The 21285-nt window shown below is 36.4% G+C and overlaps 2 protein-coding genes across 13 annotated transcripts in view; one reads left to right on the top strand and one right to left on the bottom strand.

Moving 5' to 3' along the window:
- The window catches only part of GNAT3 (G protein subunit alpha transducin 3), an 83878-nt gene that overhangs the window by 40923 nt on the left and 21670 nt on the right, over positions 1-21285 (bottom strand). For 3 of the 8 annotated variants that reach the window (XM_089328503.1, XM_089328501.1, XM_089328502.1), the window contains one exon: positions 4865-12225. The exons of 4 other annotated variants lie outside the window; for them this stretch is intronic. In XM_089328503.1, the coding sequence (XP_089184629.1) occupies positions 6208-10032 (3825 nt within the window). In that variant the 5' untranslated portion in view covers positions 10033-12225 and the 3' untranslated portion in view covers positions 4865-6207. Of the gene's footprint in view, positions 1-4864; positions 12226-21285 lie in introns of those variants that run through there. One more of the 8 variants, XM_089328504.1, reaches the window with a different exon arrangement.
- The window catches only part of CD36 (CD36 molecule (CD36 blood group)), a 233588-nt gene that overhangs the window by 33335 nt on the left and 178968 nt on the right, over positions 1-21285 (top strand). The gene's annotated exons all lie outside the window — the stretch shown is intronic.

The following is a 21285-nucleotide window of genomic DNA, read 5'->3' on the forward strand; positions in this document are numbered from 1 at the left end:
TGACTGTGACAAATATGTCACTCTAATATAAAATAATAATAGAAGAAGCTGAGTGTGGAGTATATAAAACTCTTTAAATCACTTCACTTTTTTTTTGTTTTGTAAGTCTAAAACTATTCTGTAACAAAAAGTTTACAGTGCTATACTCTGTGATTTTTACAATGATGTGAAAATAACTGAAACTGTTTCCATTTAAAATAATTATATACATTTATAATATTGAGAAAAACTCAAGTTAAGAGTTTTCCAGAATTACCAGCATGTGTTTCATGGGCAAATTCTGTATCAACTAAGAACCACTGTTGGGAGAATAATAATTTAAAAAAAAAAAAAACAACACCTCAACCAAATTGCATCTTATTTACACTGTATTATTTAGTCAAAAACTTATCATAAATTGGGAGAAAAATGGCTTTTAGACTATGTCAGAACATTAATGTACATTCAGAATATGAGTCATAAATACAGCTGTTCCCTGTGATCTGTGAGAAATTGGTTCTGGGACTCCTACAGATACTGAACTCTGTGAATTCTTAAGTATGTTACATAAAATGTCATAGTGTTTAAATATCCTATGCACACCTTCCTGTATACCTTAAATCATCTCTAGATTAATTATAATATGTAATGCAATGCAAATGCTAGATATATAGTCACTATGTTCCATTATTTAGGGAACAATGACAAGGAAATAAGGCTTATACATATTCAGTACAGATGCAAAATTTTTCAAATATTTCTGGTGCATAAATGGTTGAACCCATAGATGTGGAACCTCGGACAGAGGTTTACTATATGGTCGACTGGTAATCACACTGATGACATCAGGACCTGGCATTGAAAAATTATTTCTGAGGGCAGAAGGAGTGTTGTGATATACCCGTTCTTTGTAATTTAGCTGGTGATTCATGATGTGTCTAAGGTTGAACAGAATACTTAGCCTTTAAAAAATAGTGAGTGATTTTTAATGAAACTACACATTACAATGAATTTGTCCTTAAATTTTTTTTACAAAGACATTTTATAATGTATCTGGAACATCCCTGGCCTATGCATTGACATCAGTGTTCAAGGGAAATCTCCAGAACGGTGAACTATGCCATTAACAGGAACCTATCTAAAAATCTCTTTTATTATTAGGAGCCCTGTTACAAAGTTATTTCAGAAGTAAATGACTGAATTCCATTCTCAGACTGATTCTTGGATTTAGATCACAGTAGCCATTCCATTTCTGTAAGATGAGACCATGTCACAGAGCCAAATATGCACATTGTACCAGCATGTTCACATATGCTGCGAGTTTCCTGAAATAATCTCTCTCTTCCAAATTGTGGTCATTACTGACATTATTTTCTAGGTCTGAGACATCCAAGGAATTTTGACAAGGTTGTTTCAAAGTGGTAGCTGTTGTGTACTTTAATACTTGTAAGCTGTTTTATTTTCAATAAGAATAAATTAAGGATTTTGTTCACATTTTTATTTGTAAATATCAAGAAACAATGGTAAAGCTGCCCAATAGTTACACCTGGAAATGAACTTCAATTGAACACACAAAAGGTTTACTTGTTCATTTGGTACATACAAGTGTTAAAACAGGTAAAATGAGGTTAAAACCTTTAATTTATAATCGTACCTGAGATAATTTTGCAGGACGTGTTGAAATCATAGAATTGTACATTGGAAAGAGACCTTAGAAATAAGTCAGCTGTGCACAGCCTTTCATGCTATGCATAAAAGAGTCTAGCAAAGATTAAAATAATCATCCTAAATTCCAGATTCATCTTAACACAAAGAAACTACATCTCCTGACTTCCAAATTAATACTATGTTACATTACTTTCTTTTTAGGTATGCACTAATAATGTCATTATTAAAATGGTTTCAGCATTTATTTTATAAATTCTTAGGATGCACTTTTTAAAAATTATTATGAAACAGTACACTGTCATAGATGTACTGGTATCCTGGTGTCAGTTTATCATTCACTGGTAGACTGTTGTAATGAAGAATTTTTAGCACTGACTTTTTTTGAACCTACTTAATTTTTTTATACTCATTATTCCTCCTCCTTATAGAGCGATAGTAAAATTCCCTCTCTCTTCCATTCAGAGGCCTTTCAAATAGTCTGTTCTCCTGGTGGGAAAATGGAATAGACAAGCTCAGGTTTTGTGAACAAATAGATATGGGCTTGCACTAATTTGTGACATTCAGTAGGTATCTTGATTAATCTCTCTGAGTGTCAGTTTCATCTTTTATAAAATTTGGCTATTAATATCTACCTCATGAGGCTTTGGAAGATTAAATTACAGATATAAATTACCTAGAACATATTCTAAACTAAAATATGGTTATAGTGATCTTGCAACATTTTCTGTTATCTGAAGAATGTGCTCATGTCTTTTTAAAGAAACTGTTCAAGTATAATATGTTCCATTCTTTTAATCCTTATATGTGGAATATGATTTTAAAACTCTTAGCCCCTATATCACATCTCTTGTAAGAGTCAATGTTCTTCTGAAATACTGTCTTCTTGTGCTTTAGTTTTTAGATTTATGAACTGCACTCATGTTCTGATATAAGAGGATCAGGATGCAATCTCGGTTTGCTTGTTTTTACACAAAATACTCTTCTTGATAGAGACCATGGCTAGTTTGCCTTCTTTGTTTTTGACTTTGTAGTTTTATCACATTTTTTAAAATCTACATTGAACTTGCAGCACTTAAATTTGTTCTACTTTTTTCACATTTATGTATATAATTGATTATGGACCTCAAAAAAGATATTTATTAAATTCTATTTTGTCTTTTTGGGGCAAGTGTTTCTGCCAGTTGACTTTATGTTGCCTCTCTGTCCTTCTAGAATAATCTTACTCAACTTTGAAATGTATGCCTTACCCACCTTCACTCAAATCTCTGATAAAGAGTGTTGAAGAGAAGGTCAAGGGCAGGATAACGTGTATATCCCAACCTGGAGTCTATTCTCTTAACAGGAAACCCATTAATCGTGATAAGCCCTTGTTCACTGTCCGAGGTCAACAATGTCCAATGTTCGTCATCAAGTGTGGTGATTACTGAAATTTCCTGTACATACTGTTTGTAGGTTAAGGGAATTCACTAATATTTTTAACTTGATAAGTATGTTTTTACCAGGAATGGTTGAATTTTTAAAAAAATTCATTAAAGTTTATACTTACAACATAATTATGATTTTTCTCCTTTAATATAATTTTATATAGTGTTAATTTATATTCTGAGAGTATTTCAACCACGCATTCTTGGGATAATACCTCATCCAACCCTCCTTTTTGTTTAAATTTGACATGTTTTGGCATCAATTTATCAATATTTGCTTTGGTTTTTGTACCTATGCTGTGAGAAAGATTGGCCTGTCATTATCTTTGTCAAATTTTATTTTTATTGTCAAGAGTTATCAAATAATGAACAACATTTTCTAAAATAGTTTATGTAGTTTTTAATGAACTGTCATTGGGCTACTTGATAGAATTCATTTGTAAAGCAATTGGAATGAATATGCTGATACATTGGTACATTTTCTTTTTCCAGAGAATGATGATACAAAGTTTGTTTATTTTTCCTGGATGCTTTATTTTGCTATGTTAAAACAACCTACAGAAGCTTGAGAAAATGGTATTTTAGAAACCTGTATTTTATATCCTTTACCAATTATTGATGCTTTGTCCTATTCACTTACTTTTCATACACACACACACACACACACACACATATATATATATGGAATTATACATATATATAGGCACTCATTTTCATAAGTTTTGTTTTCTTGAATCTTTCAAAATTTATCAGTTACTTTCCCCATCAATTTTTTTTTTTTTTTGACAGGCAGAGTTAGACAGTGAGAGAGAGACAGAAAGAAAGGTCTTCCTTTTTCTGTTGGTTCACCCCCCAAGTGGAATCTACAGCCAGCTGTTACAGCCAATTACTGTGCCAATCCAAAGCCAGGAGCCAGGTGCTTCCTCCTGGTCTCTCATGCGAGTGCAGGGCCCAAGTACTTGGGCCATCCTCCCCTGCCCTCCCGGGCCACAGCAGAGAGCTGGCCTGGAAGGGAGCAACCGGGACAGAATCCGGTGCCCCAACTGGGACTAGAACCCAGGGTGCTGGTGCCTCAGGCAGAGGATTAGCCAAGTGAGCCACGGTGCCAACCCATCTGTATTTTAAAATGTGTCTTCTAAGAAGAAAAGAAACAAAACTATAATACTATTTTCATTCCTAAAATTTTTCATAGTAATCCCCAAGGGTGTCAAATAGTCTCCCTCCCCCTCTCTCTCTCCCTCTCTCTCTGTCACTATTCAAATTTTTCAATTATTTCAAAAAAAGGTTTTTCATTCTTACCATTTTTTTTTCCTGGACTCAAGGTCCAATCAAGCCTGCCACATTTGCTTTGTTGTCCAGATATTTAAACTATTAATTTAGAATATTTCCCTTGTAATATTATTTTCTTTTCTTTTTTTTAAAGATTTATTTATTTATTTTTTACTTGAGAGTCAGAGTTACACATAGAGAGGAGAGACAGAGAGGTCTTCCATCTGCTGGTTCATTCCCCAATTGGCCGTGACGGCCAGAACTGCGCCGATCTGAAGCCAGGAGCTTCTTCTGGGTCTCTCACGTGGGTGCAGGGGCCCAAGGGCTTGGGTGGTCTTCTACTGCTTTCCCAGGCCATAGCAGAGAGCTGGATCAGAAGAGGAGCAGCCGGGATTAGCACCGGCCCTGATATTTTGTTTTCTTTTTTTTTTTCTTTTTTTTTTTTTTTTTTTTAATTTTTTATTTATTTTTTATTTTTTTTAACTTTTATATAATGAATATAAATTTCCAAAGTACGATTTATGGATTACAATGGCTTCCCCCCCATACTGTCCCTCCCACCCACAACCCTCCCCTTTCCCACTCCCTCTCCCCTTCCATTCACATCAAGATTCATTTTCGATTATCTTAATATACAGAAGATCAGCTTAGTATACATTAAGTAAGGCTTTCAACAGTTTGCTCCCACACAGAAACATAAAGTGAAAAATAATAGATGATTTTTTTTTTAATGATGATGAAATCAGATCAGACCTATTGTCATGTTTAATCCCAGTGAGAGTCAAGTTGGGAGTTGATAGTTTCTTTTCTTTTCTTTTTTTTTTTTTTTTTTTTTTTTTTACAGAGGATCAGTTTAGTATGCATTAAGTAAAGATTTCAACAGTTTGCACCCCCATAGAAACACAAAGTGAAATATATTATTTGAGTACTCATTATAGCATTAAATCTCAATGCACAGCACATTAAGGACAGAGATCCTACATGAGGAGTAAGTGCATAGTGACTCCTGTTGTTGACTTTACCAATTGACACTCCTGTCTATGGCATCAGTAATCTCCCTATGCTCCAGTCATGAGTTTCTAAGGCTATGGAAGCCCCTTGAGTTCTCCGACTCTTATCTTGTTTAGACAAGGTCATAGTCAAAGTGGAGGTTCTCTCCTCCCTTCAGAGAAAGGTACCTCCTTCTTTGAAGACCTGTTCTTTCCACTGAGATCTCACTCACAGAGATCTTTTGCCAGAGTGTCTTGGCTTTCCATGCCTGAAATACTCTCATGGGCTTTTCAGCCAGATCCGAGTGCCTTTAGGGCTGATTCTGAGGCCAGAGTGCTATTTAGGGCATCTGCCATTCTATGAGTCTGCTGAGTATCTCACTTCCCATGTTGGATCACTCTCCCCTTTATTTATTCTATCGGTTAGTGTTAGCAGGTACTAGACTTGCTTATGTGCTCCCTTTGACTCTTAGTCCTTTCATTATGATCAATTGCGAACTGAAATTGATCACTTGGACTAGTGAGATGGCATTGGTACATGCCACCTTGATGGGATTAAATTGGAATCCCCTGGTATGTTTCTAACTCTACCATTTGGGGCAAGTCAGCTTGAGCATGTCCCAAATTATATATCTCTTCCCTCTCTTATTCCTACTCTTATGTTTAACAGGGATCACAATTCAGTTAAATTTCAACACTTAAGAATAACTGTGTATTAATTACAGAATTAAATCAGTCATATTAAGTAGAACAGACAAAAAAACTACTAAGAGGGATAATGTATTAAGTTGTTCATTAACAGTCAGGGCTATGCTGATCAAGTCACCGTTTCCCATAGTGTCCCTTTCACTTCAACAAGTTTCCTTTTTGGTGTTCAGTCAGTTGTCACCGATCAGGGAGAACATATGGTATTTGTCCCTTTGGGACTGGCTTATTTCACTCAGCATGATGTGTTCCAGATTCCTCCATTTTGTTGCAAATGACTGGATTTCGTTGTTTCTTACTGCAGTATAGTATTCTAAAGAGTACATATCCCATAATTTCTTTATCCAGTCTACCGTTGATGGGCATTTAGGTTGGTTCCAGGTCTTAGCTATTGTGAATTGTGCTGCAATAAACATTAGGCTGCAGACCGCTTTTTTGTTTGCCAATTTAAATTCCTTTGGGTAAATTCCAAGGAGTGGGATGGCTGGGTCGAACGGTAGGGTTATCTTCAGGTTTCTGAGGAATCTCCAGACTGATTTCCATAGTGGCTTGACCAGTTTGCATTCCCACCAACAGTGGGTTAGTGTCCCTTTTTCCCCACATCCTCGCCAGCATCTGTTGTTGGTAGATTTCTGAATGTGAGCCATTCTAACCGGGGTGAGGTGGAACCTCATTGTGGTTTTGATTTGCATTTCTCTGATTGCTAATGACCTTGAACATTTTTTCATGTGCCTGTTGGCCATTTGGATTTCCTCTTTTGAAAAATGTCTATTGAGGTCCTTGGCCCATCTCTTAATTGGGTTGTTGGTTTTGTTTTTGTGGAGTTTCTTGATCTCTTTGTAGATTCTGGTTATTAACCCTTTATCTGTTGCATAGTTTGCAAATATTTTTTCCCATTCTGACGGTTGTCTCTTCACTCTCCTGACTGTTTCTTTTGCACTACAGAAACTTCTCAATTTGATGCAATCCCAATAGTTAATTTTGGCTTTGACTGCCTGTGCCTCCCGGGTCTTTTCCAGAAACTCTTTGCCTGTGCCAATATCTTGAAGGGTTTCTCCAATGTTCTCTAGTAACTTGATGGTGTCAGGTCGTAGATTTAGGTCTTTAATCCATGTTGAGTGGATTTTTGTGTAAGGTGTAAGGTAGGGGTCTTGCTTCATGATTCTGCACGTGGAAATCCAATTTTCCCAGCACCATTTATTGAATAGACTGTCCTTGCTCAAGGAATTAGTTTTAGATCCTTGATCAAATATAAGTTGGCTGTAGATGTTTGGGTTGATTTCTGGTGTTTCAATTCTGTTCCATTGGTCTATCCATCTGTTTCTGTACCAGTACCATGCTGTTTTGATTACAACTGCCCTGTAGTATGTCCTGAAATCTGGTATTGTGATGCCTCCGGCTTTGTTTTTGTTGTACAAGATTGCTTTAGCTATTCGAGGTCTCTTGTGCCTCCATATAAATTTCAGCACCAATTTTTCCAGATCTGAGAAGAAGGTCTTCGGTATCTTGATTGGTATTGCATTGAATCTATAAATTGCTTTTGGGAGAATGGACATTTTGATGATATTGATTCTTCCAATCCATGAGCATGGAAGATTTTTCCATTTCTTGGTATCCTCTTCTATTTCTTTCTCTAAGGTTTTGTAATTTTCATCGTAGAGATCTTTAACGTCCTTGGTTAAGTTTATTCCAAGGTATTTGATTGTTTTTGTAGCTATTGTGAATGGGATTGATCTTAGAAGTTCTTCCTCAGCCATGGCATTGTCTGTGTATACAAAGGCTGTTGATTTTTGTGCATTGATTTTATACCCTGCTACTTTGCCAAACTCTTCTATGAGTTCCAATAGTCTCTTGGTAGAGTTCTTTGGGTCCCCTAAATAAAGAATCATGTCATCTGCAAAGAGGGATAGTTTGAGTTCTTCCTTCCCAATTTGTATCCCTTTAATTTCTTTTTCTTGCCTAATAGCTCTGGCTAGAACCTCCAGAACTATATTGAATAGCAGTGGTGAGAGTGGACATCCCTGTCTGGTCCCAGATCTCAGTGGAAATGCTTCCAACTTTTCCCCATTCAATAGGATGTTGGCTGTGGGTTTTTCATAGATTGCTTTGATTGTATTGAGGAATGTTCCTTCCAAACCCAGTTTGCTTAGAGTTTTCATCATGAACGGGTGTTGTATTTTATCAAATGCTTTCTCGGCATCTATTGAGATAATCATATGGTTTTTCTTCTGCAGTCTGTTAATGTGGTGTATCACATTGATTGTCTTGCGCACATTAAACCATCCCTGCATACCAGGGATAAATCCCACTTGGTCTGGGTGGATGATCTTTCTGATGTGTTGTTGCATTCTATTGGCGAGAATTTTATTGAGGATTTTTGCATCTATGTTCATCAGGGATATTGGTCTGTAATTCTCTTTCAGTGCTGTATCTTTTCCCGGCTTAGGAATTAAGGTGATGCTGGCTTCATAGAAAGAATTTGGGAGGATTCCCTCTTCTTCAATTGTTCTGAATAGTTTGAGAAGAATTGGAGTTAGTTCTTCTTTAAATGTCTGGTAGAATTCAGCAGTGAATCCATCTGGTCCTGGGCTTTTCTTTGTTGGGAGGGCCTTTATTACTGTTTCAATTTCTGTCTCAGTTATGGGTCTGTTTAGGTTTTCGATGTCTTCCTGGTTCAATTTAGGTAGGTTGCATGTGTCCAGGAATCTATCCATTTCTGATAGGTTTCCCTGTTTGCTGGCATACAAGTCCTTGTAGTAATTTCTGATGATTCTTTTTATTTCTGTGGTGTCTGTTGTTACATTTCCTTTTTCATCTCTGATTTTATTGATTTGGGTCTTTTCTCTTCTTTTTTTAGTTAGTTGGGCCAATGGGGTGTCAATTTTGTTTATTTTTTCAAAAAACCAGCTCCTCGTTTGGCTGATTTTTTGTAATGTTTTTCTTGATTCAATCCTGTTGATTTCTTCTCTGATTTTAATTATTTCTCTTCTCCTACTAGATTTGGGTCTGGTTTGCTGTAGGTTTTCTAGATCCTTGAGGTGAATAGAAAGCTCATCTATTTGGTGCCTTTCCAATTTCTTGATGTAGGCACCTATTGATATAAACTTTCCTCTTAACACTGCTTTTGCTGCGTCCCATAAGTTTTGGTATGTTGTGCTGTTATCCTCATTTACTTCCAGAAAGTTTTTGATTTCTCTTTTGATTTCTTCTATGACCCATTGTTCATTCAGGAGCATGTTGTTCAATCTCCATGTGTTTGCGTATGCTCTAGGGATTCCTGAGTTGTTCATTTCCAACTTCATTCCTTTATGGTCTGAGAAGCTGCATGGTATGATTCTAATTCTTTTGAATTTGCTGAGACTTGCTTTATGGCCTAGTATGTGGTCAATCCTAGAGAAGGTTCCATGTACTGCTGAGAAGAATGTATAATCTTTAGCTGTAGGATTGAAAGTTCTGTATATATCTGTTAGATCCATTTGGGCTATAGTGTCGTTTAAATCTACTGTATCCTTGTTGATCTTCTGTCCTATTGATCTGTCTATTTCTGAGAGTGGAGTATTGAAGTCCCCCAGTACTATTGTATTGGGGTCTAAGTCTCCCTTTAAGTCCGTTAACAAATCTTTTAGATAAACCGGTGCCCTGTAGTTAGGTGCATATACATTGATAATTGTTATATCTTCCTGTTGAATTGATCCCTTAATCATTATGTAGTGTCCCTCTTTGTCTCTCTTAATGGTTTTTGTGGTAAAGTTTATGGTGTCTGATATTAAGATGGCTACGCCTGCTCTTTTTTCATTTCTGTTGGCATGGTATATCTTTTTCCAGCCTTTCACTTTCAGTCTGTATGGATCTTTGTTGGAAAGATGTGTTTCTTGTAGGCAGCAAATAGATGGGTTTTGTTTTTTAACCCAATCAGCCAAACGGTGTCTTTTAACTGGACAGTTCAGGCCATTCACGTTCAATGTGACTAATGATAAGTGGTAACTTTGCCCTGCCATTTGCCAAAGATAAGTTCTAATATATGCTTTGAATTCCCTGTGATCTTTTGCTGTGAGCTTTCCTTCCTTGGTTTCCTTCCTTTACCTTCTTTCATATTGATGACCGTGTTTCTTTGTTTCTGTGTGTAACACATCTTTAAGCATCTTTTGCAGGGCTGGACGAGTGGCAACAAATTCTTTCAATTTCTGTTTGTTATGAAAAGTCTTTATTTCACCTTCATTCACAAATGATAGCTTTGCAGGATATAATATTCTGGGCTGGCAGTTGTTCTCTCTTAGTACCTGGGCTATATCTTGCCATTCCCTCCTAGCTTGTAGAGTTTCTGATGAGAAGTCAGCTGTGAGTCTGATTGGAGATCCTCTGAGAGTAATCTGACGTTTCTCTCTTGCACATTTTAGGATCTTTTCTTTATGTTTCACTGTGGAGAGTTTAATTACAACGTGCCGTGGTGAGGGTCTCTTTTGGTCGTGTTTATTAGGGGTTCTGTGAGCTTCCTGTACTAGGATTTCTCTGTCCTTCTCCAAACCTGGGAAATTTTCTGCTAATATCTCACTAAAAAGGCCTTCTAATCCTTTCTCCCTCTCCATGCCTTCAGGAACTCCTAGAACCCGAATGTTGGGTTTTTTAATAGTATCCTGAAGATTCCCGACAATATGTTTTAGATTCCTAATTTCCTCTTCCTTTCTTTGGTCTGACTGTATCCTTTCCTGTTCTCTGTCTTCTAAGTCCGATATTCTCTCTTCTGCTTCACCCATTCTGTTTGTAAGGCTCTCTATTGTGTTTTTCATTTGATCTATTGAATTCTTCACTTCAGTCACTATCCCAGTTTCCTGTTGTACTAGTTGTTTCGTTTCATTTTGATTCCTCCTTAATATTTCATTTTCACGAGAGAGATTTTCTATCTTGTCCATTAAGGATTTCTGTAGTTCAAGAATTTGTTTTTGAGAACTTCTTAATGTTCTTATCAATTTTTTGAGATCTGCTTCTTGCATTTCTTCTATGTCATCATCCTCATAATCTTGAATTGGGGTGTCTTTTTCATTTGAGGGCTTCATGGTGACTTCCTTGTTTTTATTACCTTGGTTTTTGCGTTTGTTATTTGTCATATTGGAGATATTTGGTTTCTTCACTGTGGTGCTTTTTCTTGTTATACTATGACTCTAGATTAAGTGGACTATCTGTTTTTGATGGAGCCTTAGGGCTTGAGATGGGTGTGGCCTGAGAGCTCTGTTTGGTGTGCCAAAGGTGACACTCCCAGGTTAGGCGTGGTAAACCTCTCTCTCTGTCTCTCTCTCTCTCTCTTTTTTTTTTGATTCAACAGGGAAGTTATTCTGCACAGCTGAACAAAGTTGGAGGTAGTTAGCAGGCAAATGATATACCCACAGGAGCCAGAGATCAGAAGCTCTTTCCCAAGGACCACACAGGGAATCTGTTCGGCCCTTAGAGTGCGCTCAAATTCTCCTTCAGTCTCCCACTGGGTTGCCAAAGTTACGGAATTGTAGCGTCTCTGGAGAGTGCTCACGTGAATTCCGTGAGTTCTCTCCCCCACCGTCTCTTTTTTCACAGTCTCAGTTCAGTAGCACCATAAATTTACTAAGTCCTAATCTCCTGTTAATTCGCCCCACCCAGAGTCAGGTTTTACTGCTAGGCTCAGGGCCGGTGCAGACCTGAGGTCGCTCTGCTTATGACGTATGTCCAAGATGGCGCCTGCTCTTTGTCTTGCTCGCCCTTGAGAGGTGAGCGGAGAGAGAGAAACCCGTGTCCATACCAGTCACCTTTTTTTTTTTTTTCCCTCTCTCTCTCTTCCAGTTAGCTTGGTGAAGTCCCCCCCGCCCCGGGGGTCGTTCCCTCTAGTCTCCTCTCTCCGCTTGCCTGCCGGTGTCTCGGGTTATTGAGGTTCGGCTCACCTCGCGTTCCAGCGCTGGTGTGTTGAGTCTGCCGCTGACGTCCCGAACTGTGGGCTCCCACGCTCTCCACGCAGGTCTGCTCCCCTTCCAGCGCCGATGTGTGGACTCGGAGCCCTGGACTTCCCAAGTCTCCCCGCTGTTGCACTCCCCTTCGAGCACTTGCGCGCAGCTCCGTCCCTCGGCTCGGCTTCCGCGGCTCAGTCCTCGATATTTTGTTTTCTTGACATTTGCATTTCTCTGAAGCCCATGATCATTTTCTTATACAATCTGCAGGAGCCCTATGATCTAATTCAATGTGAATATTTTAGCATACATATATCAGCAATGTTGTGGCTTTTCAGTGCATCATGTCATGAGTAATTGGTGTCAGATATATTTCCACGACTGTTAGTAAAACTGAGTACTAATTTCTCATACAACTTAGAGTGCAGGGATTAATTTAAAACTGACAATATAAAATTAAAAGACTTTGCTTTAAACTAATTTTTGATCTTAGGAAATCAAATTGTGTTCTCAGCTCTCATTTTCCTTCTTTTGTTATAATGAAAATGATATCCATATCATCTGATTTTATTATAGATAGAATAATCACCATCATTATAAGCATCATGAATTTGTTAAATTCTTCACCAAACTATCTAAGTATGTTCCATTTATAAGAAAGAATTTTGTGACTATGTCTTGTCTTTTTAATGGTTCTTCACTTATATACTCTACTCTAACTTCCAATTTTATACTAAAAAAAATGGTAGTATTTATGGTGCCTAAATTAGCAGTACTGAACTGTATACTGAAAAATTGGCTAAAAGGATGGATCTTATAAGTGTTCTCACCATTAAATAATAATAATAAAAGAGGTCAGGAAGAAAATCTTGGTGGTGGTGTATACATTTATGAAATAGATTATAGTAATTGCTTCATGTGTGTATCAAGTTGTATAATTATGCACAGCTTTTGGTATATCAATCATACCTCAACAAAGTGGTTTTAAAAATGCCATATGAGTCCTTTTGAATTCTGAGAAGGATTTTAACACATACAAGGGTTTGTGGAAAAATGAAATTAAAAGATTTTTTGGGCCAAAAGATTTTGAAATGCAGACCTAGTTTTTTTGTAATCTGCATTTCCATGAAGTTTCTGAAGATACCATCATGTGTCATCCTTCTTGTCTTACTAACATACAGTTTACACCAAATAAGGAAGATGCTAAAAATAGAATTGTATGATATTTTCCACACAATCTTACTACAGGAGATGGATAGGTGCTTGTCTAAGTGTTCATTAGTTGTGGAAATAGCTGTGAATATAATCTTAATGAAAGTTAGTGTCTCAAAAAAATTCCTTGGTTCATTATGTGATTTGCCTATACACACTGGATGTCTGAAACAGGGAAGACATGAAGAAAGAAAGCACAGATGAAACACATCAAATGCATGATTCTCACTTGAGTTTTTCCTTTCTCATTTCCAGACCCACAAATTAGATCGACATCTCCACTCAGTGCTAAAAAAAAAAAAAAAAATCATAGTTCTAAAGTCCCAATTATTACCCCTTTCCCTTCTTCCTGAGGCTCAAATTTGTCCTGCATTTCACATGCTGATGTATAAAATAAGCACTACACCCAGTTCCACCCGTAATCATTCCTTCCATGGAACACTCACATACACCCAGCTACCAGCATCTCTTGCTTCTGTCTCTTTATGTCCCTCAAATCTAACTTCCAAGATTGTGACTTCTGCCTTATTCCAGAATCATGTCAAGCCCTTACATTAGTGATAATTTTCTAACTACAAGTTACTTCAATTCTCCTTGTAAAGTTCTTAGTCCCATAGTATACCCACGGAAGTTTTTGACAGAAAGAAAAAGAAGCTAATTATTATCATTTTCACTTTACACACTTAAAAACCTTTTAATACTTCCTGTAGACTTCATATGAAAAGCAAATTCCTTAGAGATAACATATATGGGTCTTTTCTAGTTCCATTTCTACAAGATAAAGATAGAGTCACTGCCAACAACTCATAGGAATAATTTAGGTTCCAATAGTGTCATTCTTCCATTCATCAAGAATGCACATTTTCTTGTGCCAAGTCACAAGGATTCAAGGAAGAGCAAAACCAAATGTATTCTCTGTTCTCACACAACTTAGGATTCAGGGATTAGTTTAAAACTGACACAGAAAAAAATAAAAAAACAGACTTTGCTGTAAGCTAATTTTTGGCCTTAAGGAAACCAAATTGTCTTCTCAGTCCTCATTTTCCTTCCTTTGGTATAATGAAAATGGTATCCATATCATAAGGTTTTCTGGTAGATTAAGGAAACAGCAGAAAGTGTGGACAAAGAGAAATACAAGGTTTATTGCATTACAGAGTCAAAACCAAATGTTATGACAACATTGACTTGCCAATGGGCTGATAATAGTCACAAAAGGGCTAAAGAAGAGTGAACTATCACGTTGATATAATAGGATAGGGAACACGGAAAACAGAAAGTTTGGGGATGAGTGGGCAGCAAAATAAACTTGAGAAATAGTTGTGAAGTCTCCCAAAGTGCAGGCAGGCCATTGACAGACACTAGCCTTGTATAAATGTGAATCAAGACACTGAACAAGAGTTTTAGAGACCTATGGGTCAAGATCTCTCATGAGGTCCTCAAAACAGCACATAGATGGATTATGGAAGGTTGAAGGTTGAAGGACAAATCATTGTGGGGGAATCCTCTTAGGAATGGAAAGAGAAGCAAGCCTTAATGAAGTGAGAAACAAAGGGAATATTAAAAAATGATGGGACTTTGCAGTGTTACAGAAGCCAGAAAGGAGAGAAGCCCAAAGTTATTGAGGCGTGAGTTTTGTGAATTACCAGGGTATCGTGAGATGTGGATTTTTAGTGCATCATAGAACATACAAGCCAGATTTCAATGAACTGGAGATGACAGAGAAGGTAAGAAAATAGAAGCAGCAAGCATGGCCTATTCTGAGAACCATTTTAATACTTACAAATAACACTTTAAAACATAGTTCTTATTCTAGGGGTGTTATGGAGTCAAAGTGGTTGGTAGACTAAAGGAAAATATCATCTTTTTCCATCAAGGGAAAGGGACTGGTAGTGTGTTTTGAGAATGGCATGAGACACCAAAATCATTGGAGCAAAATTGTTATACAGAAGATAGAATTTATAGCACAAAGGCTAACTTTCATTTTCAATGCAAATGGGGTGCCACTTCCTTAAAACTCGTATTCAGTGAAATTTGGAGATGATGTATTAGTCACTATTTTTTTGTACACTAGTGGTCATCTGAGCTGACATGGGAAGGAGGAACTTTGAGATCAAAGTGCAGTTAGGAATGCAGGAATAGTGGCTTTTGGGAGTATTTCCATGGGATACTGAGATTTATTGGGTCAAGTAAAGCTGAAAATATAAATTGGTCATCCATAAAGTGAAAATGATATCTTACTTGATTCTGCAACACCTGGGAATGAAGGATATTTGAAGTTTATAGGAAGATTGGATTAGGTCAGTGCTGAGGGCTGCAAGGCTTAATTTTTAAAAATGTATCCATCCATCTTATTTATTTGAAAATCAGAGAGACAGAGATCTTTTAACTATTAGGTCACTCTCCAAATGCCTACAACCAGCGGGGCCAGCCCAGGTGGAGTCAGGGGTCAGGAACTGAATCTGGATCTACCACATGGTGTCAGGAACCCAAGTTCTTGAACCTACTTCCTACCAGGTTGTGCACTAACAGGAAGCTGTAACTTGGAGCAGAGGTGGGCCTCTTACCCAAGCACTCTGACATGGAGTGGGAGTGTCCCAAGTACCTACTTAACCACTACATCAAATACCTATCCTAAGTCTAGTATGTTAAGTGGAGGAGTATTTTTTTTTTTTTATATATACAACATAGTATGGCATCTTCCCACTATCAAATGTTTCACTATTCACTTCTTTTCTAATACAATGGGAGGGTACATAACTTGCTAACTGCTGTGTTGATTATATATGTTTTTAAGGTACAGTGTTACTCTGGAATTAATAATCCAGGGATTGAATGAAAAAAGATACATAGAAAGACATCCTGTGATATTTCCAGAGAGGTTCTGTTAAATCAAAATGAATAAGAATCATTGTCAGCAAGCCAAGATTTTTCACTCTCATTAGTAAATAGCATTATTTGCCTGGATATGGACTGCTTTAGTAAATGACTTGCATCATTAATGTAAGCAATTTATGAGTCTGTATTTAAGGTGTGCTGATCAATTAAGATAAATTTAAAAACCAAATATATGCAAAACAGTTGTCTAAGTGCATTGTGGCTATTAGAAAAGAGACATTATAGTAAAACATTTTAAATTGCCTTCTGGAACTCTTTAAAAATAAATGAGACATTATAAATATTTGTTGTTTGCCTCTGGAAATCTTGAATTGTTATGCTGTACTCTGGAGAAAATTTGAAACTATAGAAGTAGAACTTTTTTCTCCACATCATTGAACAATAATTTTAACCATTTTTATGTACTAAAAATATTCATGTATCCAGAAAATTGGATACATTTAGAACTATAAAATAAATTATCTTTTAACATTTTACAATAAAATACATTATTGTTGGAAGAGGTGAAGAAAGGTTTTAATCTGGCAAATGAAACAAAACTAAAAATTAGCAATATCATTTGAGAGTATGTCTTCCATGTTGTTTGTAGGATTCTTCTCTTGTCACTGATGATTAGGAGAGATTTACTGGTTAATCTTAACATAATTTTTCCAGGGAGTCCATTCATCTGATCACACTGTCGGACAGGCCTTGACTGTGCTGGTGGAACCAGATTTTCTTATATCTGGTGAATTTATAATTTAGCCAGTGACTCAGGAATATCTATGAGTCCTCTCCAGTCTCTCCCACTCATACCTAGAGATTTTCTTCAAGGAGAAAAATAAAGCCCTATTTAAAATAAAAACACCCAGAATATCAATAAGAACTTTGATATAACTTGAGTGTTATGTCTTCTTGTCTGTTAGCTCTATATACATGGAAGACAGAGGAAGAAAAGTCTATGCATTAATTGACATATATTTCAGAATTGAGAATCTACTATGCAAAAGAAAAAACCCACATCTGTCTGAATTTTTATACTTCACAACATATTCTAAAGTCTGTCATTTCTCTGAGGATATTAGCTAGCTCAAAATCACTCTTAGAAGTAATAAAAATACATAACACTTGATAAAAATATTGACAAATCAGTTTGACCTTAAATGACTTAAAAACCATTTTTGCTGCACTAGTTTTAAGTTGCATTGCCTTCACTCTGCTATGTGGTTAAAACTATGTAACTGATTATGCTGTGTAAGCTTGATTTTTTTTTAACTTTTATTTAATGCATATAAATTTCCAAAGTACGACTTATGGATTACAATGGCTTCCCCCCCATACCGTCCCTCCCACCCACATCCCTCCCCTTTCCCACTCCCTCTCCCCTTCCATTCACATCAAGATTCATTTTTGATTATCTTAATATACAGAAGATCAGCTTAGTATACATCAAGTATGGATTTCAACAGTTTGCTCCCACACAGAAACATAAAGTGAAAAATAATAGATGATTTTTTTTAAATGATGATGAAATCAGAGCAGACCTATTGTCATGTTTAATCCCAGTGAGATTTTACAGGATTTTAGATAATGTCATTGTCACTAAAATCTTCCTACTGCAACACTACAAAAACTTACTGCCTTGCAAAATACTCATTTGTTGAAATGTGGGACAATTTGGGATATTTGAAAATGCTGATTAGCTGCAATAAATATAAGCACTTTTTAAAAATTTATTTGACAGGTAGAGTTATAGACAATGAGAGAGAGAGAGAAAGGTCTTCCTTCCATTGGTTCACCCCCCAAATGGTTGCCATGGCATTCAATTTAATTGTTTCATGGAGCTGCACCAATCCGCAGCCAGGAGCCAGGTGCTTCCTCCTGGTCTCCTATGTGGGTGCAGGAGCCCAAGCACTTGGGCCATCCTCTACTGCTCTCCTGGGCCACAGCAGAGAGATGGAGTGGAAGAAGAGCAACCGGGACTAGAACTGGCCCCAATATGGGATGCCGGCGCCACAGGTGGAGGATTAGCCAAGTGAGCCATGGCGCCGGCCCCTAGAAACACATTTAGAGTAGTTTTCCTTTGCTCTCTAAACTTAATCCAAATTTCTGTTTCTAAGAACTAGATAATCAATGATATTTTAAAACAATAAACTCAGATGGCTCAATTGGAAATAATGATGTGATCTTTGCAATATAGCACATTGAGAATTCAGAATGAAAGATTTAGAACTAGTAGAGAAGACCCATGATTAACTTCCCATCATGGTGCTACAAAGTCCTGGCTAAAAGCTAATTACAGTTTTGTATCTGAGTATTATAGAATGAATATTAACTATATGAGATATGTGGCACAAAATGTTTTGAATATGATACAAAATAAAGATAATTTGTTCCCCTAAACTTTCCAGGGGCTGTGAATCTAACCAGCTCACATGATGAAAATTTGTGAAAATACAAATATGTAAAAACGTGAATTCACTCAAACTTAATTGTGAATCAAAAGGCATAAGGAGAGAAATCATTGGAAAAATGGAAACATAACCCACATAGACCCCACAGTTATGGGACAGGTGTTTACCTTGAATGGATATAATTTAATACAACATGTATGAAGACTGAAAACTAGCTTAGGACATTTATGAAGATGTGCCTTTTACTCAGTAGAATTTGTTTATCTTATTGAAGTGAACTCTTTTAAAGCATATGACATTATTGTCTGATAGTAGTTATCCAATGTACCAGTAATAAATTAATCACTTTTGGATTTTCCTAGAAGCCTGCTCCTTGTGAAAAACACAGGTGTGACATCTATCCTTTAATTTTACCGAAGACCTAAAAGATGCCATAAGAAAGGAACCTGTGCAAGAGGGTCTTTTATCTGGAAAGTAGCAATCTGATAGCTCTTTGGAGTCAGTGAAATCTTGTGTATACACATTGAGTTTAGAAAGCTGGTGTGTTGTGTCTAAGCACCCAGACATTCGTCAGGTAATGAGGATCACTGTAAAGAATGTATTGTGCTGAAGCTGTTTCTAGATTTTTCATTTTTGTAAATGTAGGACCATATTCAGAAATTGATAACTACCAAGATTAAACTGATTTGTCCTATGAGACATACACTCACTGGCAGACTTAATAACTGGTGTTTCGACCACAATGGTGAGACAGGACATTGTTTCAATAGTGGGGCAGATTAAATAGATTCCATTGGTGAGGTGACTTGAGTGTGGGAGTGGAAAGGTTCAGATATACATTTATGGCCAAATTGGAACTAAAAATGAGAGTGTAGAGAGCATTAGTTCAAGTTCAAAATGACAATGAAGCAGAATCACTGAAGGCCTTCGCTGTTTTGAATCTCATGATTGAATCATTATCACACATGGACGTCAAGTAGAGTCCAGAAGGGAAAATATTTGGCTGAAATAGGAAATATTAAAGAGGATTTGATTCATTTTGTATTCAGGAAACATGTGACTGAGAATTTTAACACATATATTGTTGGAACCAAAAAAATGTAAGCGTACTATATGATAATGTTGAAACTGGATATACAAAACAGTGATCATCTTGGGAAAGTAGAACATATAGTTCTATATGATTCTTCTAGATCTCTGGTACAATGTTGCTCTTTCTTCTTGTCAGAACCTACCACCTAAATCGAAAATAGTTGGTGTGGTTCTTGCTTCATCTGACAGTATTTTCTATAATAAATTGGGCCAATATCATTCGCTGCAAATTTTCTGATTCTGGAAGCCTAGATAAATATTCTGAATCTCAATCCAAAGTTTCAGGAAAAAATCCAGTTCCTTTATCATTACACTGCATATTTTGACTCAGTTTTTGGCTATGCATTATGTATTTTGGGTTATGTGTACATATTCTTTAACCTATTCTCTCCACAATCAAATCTCCAAGGGACCAGCTATTCTAATATACTCATCTCAAGAGTCATTGCTTTGGGCATATTTAATGACATTTTCCTTTGAATTGTAGCATTAGCCTCCCTACTTTTTGGATTTCTATTTTTATTTTTATGAAATAATAAGGAAAATGTGAAAAGAAAGATAATTAGAATATGAGAATCCATGTTATTCTTGCAAAATTTTGTTCAAACACAAGAATTCTTAATGTATTTCCTCACCACTCTTGAACCACTGTTCTTAGTATAAAAGAATATAAAAGGCTCTTGTAGATGTGCTTGGCTTTGCCTCATGCCTTTTGTTTGTTTTATCTATATCTACTTTATTTTCACTCTTGATCAGAGCCTTTGAGACTTCTCTGAAGTGTTAAAGAAAGCACATTTGCTGATTCTGTAAGCTCTGATCCCAATATCTTTCTAAGTCCCTAAACTCCAGCTGGGAGCCTACAAATGCTAGGGGCATGTGTGCGGCCACAGGACCTGTGTATCAACAGGAGAACATACCCTTTCCTTTGAGGAGCAAGTGCTGGGGATTCTACAGTTGTTCATTTTTGCCACTGGGAGCAAATTGGCATAGCTAAGGAGCACTCAGAAATGGGGCAATTTGTTGTGTGAGATTCACAACTCTGAAATAAAATGAAGTGCTTTTGTGTATATGTATAACTAAGATCAGGGAAAATACACTATTCTAATTTAATTAAAGTTTGTGCTTTCTGCAAGAATTTATTTTATTGCAAAAGCATGCCTGTTTTAGTACCACGGCAGGTTAAATGTTTTATGAAAATGTTTAGCATTCTGGTTAGTTTGATTCTTTTGACTACTTGATCACTTATTGAACTTATAGTTGTGGTAAAACAGAAGGAAAAAAATAGAAAAGACAATTCCTGAATAGGATAACTATTATAAATGCTGTAGAAGGATTTAAATGGAGTATTTGTCACGAGTACATATAATATCACAGGCAGCACTTGGGAGTCTGAATCATGTTATTACCATAAATAAAGGTACTTTATGAATACTATCTAAGTAACTTGAGACTTATTGATTTTACCATCACAAGTAAATAAACAACATATTAACTTTGATGTAAAACAATGGAGCATTTCTGCTCAAACAAATAATACAGTTCTTTATAACATAATTAGAGAGCTGTTTTCAGTATTAGAAAATGGCATTCAGGGAATGATCAGGGTGCAATAAAATAACAAATATATAATGTTTCTTTTTACTAAGAGTAAATCATATTGTTGACAGAGAAATTGAGTCATCTAGTAAATATTCATCTCTTTCCTTAATAAAAATGTAATGAAATAATAAACAGAAAATTATTATGAAAT

Source organism: Oryctolagus cuniculus, chromosome 3 (assembly GCF_051225735.1).
Source record: "Oryctolagus cuniculus isolate XC-2025 breed Fujian yellow rabbit chromosome 3, ASM5122573v1, whole genome shotgun sequence".
NCBI classification, from domain to species: Eukaryota; Metazoa; Chordata; class Mammalia; order Lagomorpha; family Leporidae; genus Oryctolagus; species Oryctolagus cuniculus.